The sequence below is a fragment of the Cebus imitator genome, unplaced genomic scaffold (assembly GCF_001604975.1).
Source record: "Cebus imitator isolate Cc_AM_T3 unplaced genomic scaffold, Cebus_imitator-1.0 Scaffold145, whole genome shotgun sequence".
NCBI lineage: Eukaryota > Metazoa > Chordata > Mammalia > Primates > Cebidae > Cebus > Cebus imitator.
Genome location: NW_016107460.1, coordinates 8,155,660 through 8,166,250, shown reverse-complemented (window position 1 = coordinate 8,166,250; position 10,591 = coordinate 8,155,660). Strand labels below are relative to the sequence as shown.

Below are 10,591 nucleotides of genomic sequence, written 5' to 3'. Positions count from 1 at the left end.
TTTTTTGTATTTTTAGTAGAGACAGGGTTTCACCATTTTGGTTAGGCTGGTCTTGAACTCCTGACCTCAGGTAATCCACCTCAGCCTCCCAAAGTGCTGAGATTACAGGTGTGAGCCACCGCACCTGGCTGATGCGCTTTTTCAACTCTGTTCTTGGAAAAAGCTTTTTTTTGAGACAGAGTCTCACTCTGTCACCCAGGCTGGAATGCAGTGGCACAATCTTGGCTCACTGCAACCTCTGCCTCCCAAATTCAAGTGGTTCTGCCTCAGCCTCCCAAGGAGCTGGGATTACAGGTGTACGCCACCATGTCCAGCTAAATTGTCTTCTTTTTAAAATTAAAAAAAATTTTAATTATTATTATGTGTCATCAACTTTATTTTGGGATAGAGTAGTGCCCTATACCCCAGGCTGGAATGCAGTGGCGCGATCTTGGCTCACTGCAACCTCTGCCTCCTGGGTTCAAGCGATTCTCCTGCCTCAGCCTCCTAAGTAGCTGGGATTACAGGCGCCCGCCACCACAACTGGCTAATTTTTTTGTATTTTTAGTAGAGATGGGGTTTCACCATATTAGCCAGGCTGGTCTCTATTTCCTGACCTTGTGATCCGCCCGCCTCGGTCTTCCAAAGTGCTGGGATTACAGGTGTGAGCCACTTCACCCGGCTCGTAATTTTTGCATTTTTAGTAGAGACAAGGTTGCTTCATGTTGGCCAGACTGGTCTCAAACTCCTGACCTCAGGTGATCCACCCACCTCAGGCTCCCAAAGTGCTGGGATTACAGGCATGAGCCACTGCAACTGGCTGGAAAGCATTTTTTTTCCTTGATGCTTGTATAACCAATATGTTAAAAAACATTTTAATTTTTGAATTGTCACTGAGGTGTAATTATGAGCTCTATGATGGGCAAACATGAGAATCTCGTCTACTGAATCAGTAAGGTACCGACAGGCTTGCTCTCGCAACTGCAGGGTTTACTGAATGTTCACCTTTTTAGGGATTGCTTTTAACATCATGCATTTTTGGCCATTGTCATTAAAATGACCATTTAATATTTAACAATAAGAGCTCTCCTTTAAAAATGACTGGGGATTTGTAGTAAAAAGTCCATTTGTTTCTAACATTCCAGTTTTTGGTTTTGGACATTAAATAATATTACCTAGCTGCAGTCATCAGGAAGAACAGGATGGGGAGAGGATTATGACTGATGAGCATCTCGACTCTAATTTGTTGCCAAATTAAGCAGTTAGAACTGTTCTTTCTTGAATGATATCTTGACTTTCTCAGCCTCGCCTTGGGAATTGGAGCCAAGGTTAATGATGGGGGCGGCTTTCTGGTGATGAGAAATATTGTAAGTCAGAGTTTTTCTGCTGAAGGGCAGGGGACCTTTGAAGGGGATTAGAGAGGTGTTGTGGGGCTGGGTAACTGAGGGGTGGGCATGTCAGCTTAGGGGTTTCTTCCCACGTGGTTACCATTCAGGGAGACAGCTGGTCTGGAAAGAACAAGGAAGAGGCAGCTTTGGTTCAAGCCTCTGATGTGGGGTTCCCCCTGACTTGCTGCTCCGTGGGGAAACCACCTTGGGAGGGGAGCCCTTTGGTTTCCTGGCCTGCTTGCCTGCAGAGGGTTCCTTTCCCCTTGCCGAAGGCCAGCACTGGGCTAATCTATCTACAGCGTGGTTAAAGGGTGTCTGGGAGATGGAGGGGTTCCCAACACCCTAGTCTTTGGTTCTAGGAGACTGGACCGACCTCTCCTTGCCCAGGAATGAATGCAGAGGGTCTTTTGTTTGGGACTTGCTTGCAATTAAATTGGATGGGAAGAACGGGAGAACTGCTCCCTTCTCTCTGCCCTTCCCCAGCCATCCTTTGCCTTCTGGCCAGCAGCCTGCACTCATGCTGGCTTGGGTTGTGGTGACCTACCGAAAAGGTCTTGCACTGGGGACCCTTGGCCGAGTGGGCACAACCCTCCCGGCTCCACAAAGATGGCAGGACAGGGAGAGCCCTCCTGGGATGCCAGCATAACAGGGACAGCGGTTAGAGCTGGCCTGGATGGGGCTCCAGCGACTTCCTCCCTGCTCTTGGCTTCCCAAGCCCAGCTGATCCGGTGGGTCTCAGGTGGGTTCCCCTAATGCCCCTGCGAGGCAGTGAGAGAGGGAGTCCCTCTGGGGTTAGAGAGCTGGCAGCCGGCCGGCCCCTGGAACTTTTGCGTTTTTAAGGTAGCTCTGACTTGCAGCCGCGGAGACTGAAGACGCTCATTTAAAATTCCAGTCCTGCTCCCGAGGGCTTTAGCCTCCATCTTCACCTTTAACGACCGAGGACTGGTGGCGGCGGCTCCCTGTCGCTCCGCGACAGGTGTCGCTTCTGAGCGGGAATTTTGGGCACAGACGACGCAGATTCGCACTGCCCCAGGGCTCTGCATGGGTTTGAGCTGGACCCAGCCTGGAGGGGTTTTTCGGAAGATGGCACGTGGGCGGTGGGAGCAGGGAAGCGGGTGAGGGGGGCCCGCCAGCGCGGATTTTTCTGCAGTTACCAGACCCACAGTCTCCGTCCTTTCCTTAAGTGTGGAACACATTTTTCTTATAATCCTCTTTGGAGAGAGGGTCAGGAACGTGCCGAGGCCGGAGCCGGGTGCAGGGCTGGTCCCGGCGCGTGTGAACAGAGTGGGTATCGGACGGCGCGCTGCCCTGCACACCCCTCCTCTGCGCCCTTGGGGGGCCCAGGACCAGGCTGGCGGAGGAGGCGGCTGGCCCTGCCAGGGGTGTGCGGGGGCGGCGTTTCCCCGCCTCCCCCTGCGCCCGGGCTCGCCCAGCCCCGGCTGCCCGCTCGGCCGTCGGGTCCCCGGGCGCGCGGACGCCTCGACGGCTCCCCCTGCAGGGGCGACCCCCCTCCCGGTCCCCACCCTAGACCAGCGGCTCAGGACTAGTCCCCCAACTTGTTCTCTGCTGTTAACTAGTCGTGCTGCCGGAACGATGGGATGGGGTTGCCACAGCAACCAGACTGGACGTCACAATCCGGGCATGTGTGCCGCCCCCCCGCCGTGCCGCTGTGCCTCCGGCGCTGCCGCCGCCACCCTCGGCCGGCTGCGGGACTGGGGCTGCGGGGCGCGGTGGGCGGAGCGCCCGGGCTTTGCGGGGAGCGGGCTAAGGCGGCCAAGAGCAAGGGGGGTCGAGACGGGGGGGTGGAGGTTTGGGGGGCGGGGGGGCAGACGGCCGCCATCTTCTCGCCGAGGCCGCCTCGCCCGCCGCGCGCGCCCGTCCGGCAGCGCACGGGTTAAGGCTGGCACCGCGCCCGGCGGGAGGGGGGGCGCCCACCTCCCCTCCTCCCCGCGCCGGGCATGCGGGGCCCACTGGGCACCGAGGAGGAGCTGCCGCGGCTGTTCGCTGAGGAGATGGAGAACGAGGACGAGATGTCAGGTGAGCGGGGCGCGGGTTCGCCTGGGGCCAGAGCGGCAGGGGCACCGAGACGGGCCGGGCCGGGGCCCGAGCGCAGGCGGTGGGGGCGGCGCGGCTGGGCTGGCACCGCGCGGGAGGGGTGCAGGGGCTGCAGGGCTGCTCTCCCGCCCGACTGGCGCCGCGCGGCCAAGGGCGCGGGCTGGGTGAGCGCCCCGGCGCGGCGTGCGGGCGGCCAAGGGCGGGGTGCGATCCAGGCCCCCCGGGCGGCGACGCGGGCCAGGCGGGCCGGAGGATGGCGGGCGGGGCCTGCGCTGGGCACCCCGGCCGGGACGGGTCGCGGCGCTGCCGGGGTCAGCCCGTGTGCCCTTGAAGGGGGCGGGAATCGCGGTGGCTCCTGGAGCGGCGCACCCCGCGCTCGCGTCCCAACGCCGCGCGCCTCTAGCCTCGCCGCGGACAGGCGGGACCCAGCCCCTGGCCCATCTCGGCCGCGGGGTGGGCTGGGTGGGGCCCAGAGCGGAGCGAGGACTGGCGGTGCTTGGGGACACGGCGAGCGCCCAGGATGGGGCGGCTTCTCTCCCGGCCCAGGAGGGCTCCGCTCTGGGGCGCACCGGCTCGGACCTCTGCTCCTCTTCCCTGGCCTCTGGGCGCTGTGACCGCTGCTCCCAAGCACTTTACCCGGGCCGCCGGCGTCCTCCTGGCGCGCCCTGACGCCCGCCGCTGTCTCCAGCACCCCCATTGCCCAGGATGGTGGCGTTCCTAGCCCACCCTGCCTTGGCTACAGGCCTGACACCCCAGGGCCACCGCCCCTGCCCTTGTCATCTCTCTCCTTCTTTCTCTCTCGGAATTTAGCATCACGGGGCCGTGGGCCAGGGCTTGCCTTGCAGGACAGTTATTGAGTTAACTGCTCATCGTTTGTTTGGGATGGTTTCCCTCCCGGCACAGCTGGACAGAGCCCCACCCTGTCAGCCACCCTCCCTCCTTTCTGGGAGACTCTTACTTCTCGGCTTCCCCACACCAAGTGTATGGCCTCTCTGGACTTCGGAGAGACTTGTGGGAGGCTGGAGGCCCTCCCGGGCCCAGGAATGTGCCTCTGGCCCCTCTGACTTCCAGGGGTGAGAAGCTTCCACAAATGAACACCTCCAGCTCCTGTTGCAGGAAGCAGCGCAGAGTCTTCCCTGGAGGGTATTCCTACCAGGTGGCCACGCCCCCTGCCCCCTCCTGTTTGCTTGCTAGGTTACTTGGTGGCTTTAATGCTGTGACCAGGCCCCTACAGGAGCCTGGCACTCACCTCGCCTGTCAGTCAGGCCAAGTTGGCAGGGAGCATGCTGGGGCCCAGGGAATAGGGGAGTCCTTACTTGGGGTGGGGTTGCTGGGACAGTGGTTGTCTGTCATATCCTCAGTCCTTGGAATCAGACCCATTCTCTGGAGGGGAAGACTCAGGCCCAGCACAGGCACCAAAATGAGTGGACATTTTCCACCCAGGAGGCTGGCTCCCTAGTAAGCCAGTTCACTGGTTTCCTCAGGAAGTTGTTTGTTGTGGTGTTTGGGGTGTGGCCCTATTGTGGCATCGATGGCATTTCTGGGGCTGCACCCACCCCCCTGGTGGAGTCCCTTGGCCATCTTTCCCATCTCACACTCCAGCTCTCCCTGACTGTGTTGGATATAGAGGTTGGGGAGGGAAGGAGACCAGGGAAGGTGCGTCCAGTCTCGTAGGCACCCCGCTGGCTGCTTGGACCAGAGAGGTGGGGCTCTGGTCATCCTGCCCACCACCCATGCTCCGCCTTGGTGGATCGGTCACAGACCCTCCAGGGGTGCCACCAGAGCGCTGCAGAAGAGCCACCCTGCTCTGGCACCTCTGGCCTGGGGATTCTGCCCCCATCCCTCAGCAAGGCCAGCTGCTCCACCTCCAGAGCCTTCCCAGGCTCCTGGCTTCTCTCCATGTTCTGGGTCCAAGCCTCTGTCCCCTCCTGCTGATCCCCTCCAGGGCCTTCTACCCAGTCCTCGCTACCACCTTGTGCACAGCAGCTTAGGTCACCTTGTGAACACAAGTCAGACCCTGACCCACATGGCTACAGTCACCTGTGAAGCCCTTGTCTGGGTCCACGCCTGTGCCCGCTTGTTCCCAGCAGCCACACTAGCTTTCCTGCTGCTTCTGGAGCCCTCCACGCTCCATTCTGCCTTGGGCCCCTGGCTGTGAACTCTGCCTGACCTGCTCTTTCCTCTGCTCACTGCTGCCCCCAGCTCAAATGTCATGATGAGGAGGGCCACCCTAGCCAAGGCAGGGCCTTCCAGTCACTCTGAGACACGTCGTCATGCTTTCTTTGGAAGAGATGGGGTCTTGCTATGCTGCCCAGGCTGGATTCAAACCCCTGTGCTCAAGTGATCCTCCTGCCTCGGCCTCCCCAGTAACTGGGACTACAGGCTTGTGTCACTACACCCCACATACTTGAAATGTTATCATCAGTTTCCTCCTGGGTCTGTGGGCTCCCCTTCAAGTGTAACTCACTCGATCACCTGCCGTGCCCAGCACCTGAAACCATGCATGCCTGAGAGATGGTTGTGGTTTCAGTGTCTGAGGGCTGGGACTCCCTAGGTCACCCTGGCTCCTGGCTGTGAGGACATCCCCAGCCAGGTCTCCTGTCAAGTAACACTGCTGGCCCCCGATCACCCTGAGCTCTTCACCATAGCCCCCCTGCAGACCTGGGTCCAAGCTCAGCGGCAGCGACTCCCGCAGACCCAGAGCCAGCTGGTTCTAAAACATGGAAGCGTGTGGCTGGAGGAACTAGTGTTTTGGAAGCTGTGACAATGATTTTTAAATCTATGGCTGTTGAACTCATGACTTGTCGGATATTTTTCTTTGACTCTGGAGGGGAAGACTCAGGCCCAGCATCTCCCACCTCCCCCGGGAGTTGCTCACTCTCAGCAGTGGATTCTTGTTTCCCATGCAGTGGTGGGGGGGGGAGGGGTTTGCCGGTGGTGGGGAGGGGTTTGCCCCAGCCAGCACTGGCATTGAGGCAGGTGTCTGAGCCAGCTCCCAGGAGGAAGGCAGGGTGGGTGCCTCTTCTGGTTTGGGGACCAGAAGCTGCCAGATTCTCCTGGGAGTTGGGGTGGCTGGTCGAAGCCAGGGTTCAAGAGCTGGTGGGATGAGGCCTCAGATTCCAGCTCTGAGCATTAGCTGAGTGGTCTTGGACAAGCCAGTTAACCTTCTCCTTGGTATGCCCACTTATAGAATGGGGACATCCACTGCCTACCTCATAGAGGGTTATTATGAGGAACAGTGAGACAGTGCATGTGGAACATTTAGGTCACAGTGCCCAGCACATAATAGGTGCCCAATAAACTGTGGCTGGTGTAATTAGCACCAGCCAAGGGGACAGCTGTTCTGCCTTCTCCAAGGAAATGCTTCTGATGCTTGAACCCTTAGCCAGTAAGCCCAGGAGAGTGGGAGGCTTCGTGGGAGGAGGGCTGTGAAGCCCAAGGCAGGGCTGGAGGGAGGCAGGAGAGGGGATCAGAAAATGTGGCTCTAAGACCTCTTAGGGCCACTACTGGGCTGGCAACTTCCCTGCCTCATTGGCCTAGCTTTTCCTCAATCACAGACAAAGCTTGTGACCAGACTGGGCAGTGTCTGAACCAGGCGCCGTCACTGCTCTGGCCCCCGTGACAGTTGGCCCTAGCTGTGTGCCTGTCTTAGGCCTGCTCCCTCAGGTTCAGGGGCCAGGAGAGAGTGACAGTCATGATTCCCAAAGGCTGTGACTTTTTAGCCTGCACCCCTACCCCTTTGGAAACATGGTTTGTGGGGCGGGGTGGGGGGGGTTCCCAGGGAGCCTGATTGTATTTCACATTCTTTTCTGGGAGGAGGGAGGCAAAGTGACCAGCACACTTTGTCCAGTGGCTTCACCAGTGGGTTATTCATTCTCATTCCAAGTTGATCAGGTAGTAAGATTCATCTGTTATTTTATCAGTTCATTCAGTCACTCATCCATCATCCATTCATCCACCCACCCATCCACCCATCCATTTATTTACCACCCACATCTACCTATCTATCCACAAAACCAATAATTCACCAAACACCTATTATCAACCCATATCCATATCCATCCATCCATTCTTCCTACCCACCATTCATCCATGCACCATCCATCCATGCTTCCCACCATTCACCATCCATCCATCCATCATCCAATCCATCCATCCTTCCATCCATGCATCTGTGTATTTACCTGCTCACCCACATCTACCCATCTACCCACAAAATCAACCAAGTAACCATTGACCATCAACCATATGTATATCCATCCGTCCATCTGTTCTTGTTCTTCCTATCCACTATTCATCCATGCACTATCTGTCCATGCATCCCACCATTCATCCATCCATCCATCCACCATCCATTCATCTGTCCATTCACCATCCATCCACCTGTCCATCCATCCACCATTCATTCTTCCGTCCATCCGCCATCCATCCATCTTCCCATCCACCATTCATGCATCCATCCATTCATCCGCCCACCCACCATCCATTCATCCACCATCCACTCATCCACCCAACATCCATCCACCATCCATCCACCCACCATCCATCCATACATCCATCCACCAACCACTCATCCATTCACCCACCATCCATTCATCCACCCAACATTCATCCACTATCCATTCATCCATCCACCGTCCACCCACCATCCATTCATCCATCCACCCACCCACCATCCATCCATCCATCCATCCATCCATCATCCATCCATCTATTCACCATCCATCCACCATCCATCCATCCATCATCCATCCATTCATCCATCCACCATACATCCACCATCTATCCATCCATCCATTCATCATCCGTCCATCCACCCACCATCTATCCATCCATCTATTCACCATCCATTCACCATCCATCCATCCATCCATCCATGCATCTATGCATCCAACCACTCATCCATTCATCCACCATCCATTCATCCATCCACCTACCCACCATCCATCCATCCATCCATCCATCATCCATTCATCCACCACCATACATCCATCAACCAACCACTCATCCATTTACCCGCCATCCATTCATACACCCAACATTCATCCACCATCCATTCATCCATCCACCCACCATCCATCCATCCACCATCCACCAACCACTCACCCATTCATCCACCCACTATCCATCCATCCACCATTGACCCACCATCCATCCATCATCCATCCATCTACTCACCATCCATCTACCATCCATCCATCCATCATCCATCCATCCATCCCCCATCCATCCATGCATCTATCCATCCAACCACTCATCCATTCATCCACCATCCATTCATCCACCCAACATTCATCCACCATCCCTTCATCCATCCACCCATCCACCATCCATCCATGCATCCATTGACCAACCACTCATCCATTCATCCACTCCTTATATCCATCCATCCACCATCCATCCATTCATCCATCATTCATCCACCATCCATCCACCCATCCACCATCTATCCATCCATCTATCCATTCATCTTTCATCCATCCATCATTCATCCACCATCCGTCCATCCACCATCCACTCACGCATCTATCCATTCTCCATTTTCCACCCTCATCCATCCATCCACCATCTATTGATCCATTCATCATCCATCCATCTATTCACTATCCATCCACCATCCATTCATCCATCCACCCATTCACCATCCACCGTGCATCTAGTCACTATAAATTTATCAATCCACCCATCAGAGACTTCTGGAATATCTTCTCTGAGCTGGGTACAGAACACAATGCGTGTTGTCTAACTTTCTGGGGCTTTTGCTTACCTCTGTGGCTCTGTCCTTATGTCACTCTCCTTCCCTGTCTCTCTCTCCCCCTCTGTCCCTGTGTCTGTCGGTTTTTGTCTCCCCCAAGGTCATGCCCCTGCCTCTCCCTTTCTGTCTGGCTGTTTCTCTCTCTTTTGTCCCTCCCTGTCCCTCCAGGTGGTCTCCCCCTTCCCTCCACTTCTCACCACTCTGTCCTCCTCCTCCTCACCCATGCCCTGGGGCCTCTCCCTGCCTGCCCTACACTCCCATGCTCACTCTTTCCTAGCCCCAGTCACTTGGGGTAAATGCCTCATCTATGCTCGTCTCTTCCTTCCACTCCCCTCTCAGGACTGACACTTTCTTTTGATGTGACACCAATGAGGTGATGTCCAGATTTTGTGAAATGTTGTAAATAAATTATGAATGCCCTCTTAGGTGGGTGTACTGTCCCCCTTTGCCAGCATAAGGCCTGTGTCTTGGGGGAAGGTTCAAGGACTGACGGCAGCCTTGGCCTAAGCACTCTTTCTTGGCCAGCTTCTTGGGTGGCCCTGAGAACCCCTGGCCCAGCAGTGCCCAAACTAGAGACCACCGCCCTCCGCACTGCCGCGCTGGCCTTCCTGGGTCTCGCTGGGCTCTGCCTGCTATTGCTGAGTACCTGCAGGCATCTCGTGGGCGCTTTGTATTCACAGTTTCTGCTGCTCCCTATCGCCCTGGAGAAAGGCTGCTATATCAGGTCCATTTCATAGATGAAGAGAGAGGCTCAGTGTGGAGGGGACTTGCTGGGGTGACCCTCCAGGAAGGGTGGTGCAAAGCTTCTGCCGCCCCTGTTGCTCCCTCCTGACCTCCAGGTGGCCTTGTTCTCTGCTTGGTGCTGGTTTTTGGGGAAGTCCAGGTGGGGAATAGAAGGAGCCTGTCTCCAGGTCCTAGCAGATGTTGAGTGGGATCCCTATCGTTGGCAGGTTTGCCGGCCGTGTAACCTGGTGATGGTGCTCTCATCCCAGCTCTTGGCTTGGCCCCCGCAAAACCTTTGACCACCCAGAATCCGATGACCTAACCTTCCCTCCACAGTCACGCGCCTTCCCCTTGTTTTGATCACCTTGTGTTTGCCAAGCGAGTGGTGGCTGCGTTCTTGCTGTGCTGCCACCCCTCCCCAGAGGAGCAGGGGGCTGGAGCCTGGGCCTGGCAGAGCTGTCGGGCTGTGTGCAGGGGGACTAGTGTGGTGAACCAGCCTTGACCCCCCGAGGGACCTGTGACCTTCCAGAACACAGGCCAGCCTAAGTCACCTCAGTGTCCCCCAGGCATACACCGAGCCGATCTACACAGCGTGGGCTGTCAGTGCTCACTTCTAGGAGAGTGTACTCGGGGAGGGTGTGCTGGGGGAGGGTGTGCTGGGGAGGGTGTGCTGGGGGAGGGTGTGCTGGGG

The 10,591-nt window shown here is 56.9% G+C and overlaps 1 protein-coding gene across 3 annotated transcripts in view; it reads left to right on the top strand.

Moving 5' to 3' along the window:
* The first annotated feature begins 3,190 nt into the window (after positions 1 to 3,190).
* CHD5 (chromodomain helicase DNA binding protein 5) overlaps positions 3,191 to 10,591 on the top strand; it is a 74,168-nt gene continuing 66,767 nt past the window's right edge. For all 3 annotated transcript variants that reach the window (XM_017542706.2, XM_017542707.2, XM_017542705.2), the window contains exon 1: positions 3,191 to 3,404. In XM_017542706.2, coding sequence (XP_017398195.1) covers positions 3,326 to 3,404 — 79 coding nt within the window. In that variant the 5' untranslated portion in view covers positions 3,191 to 3,325. The remainder of the gene's footprint in view (positions 3,405 to 10,591) is intronic.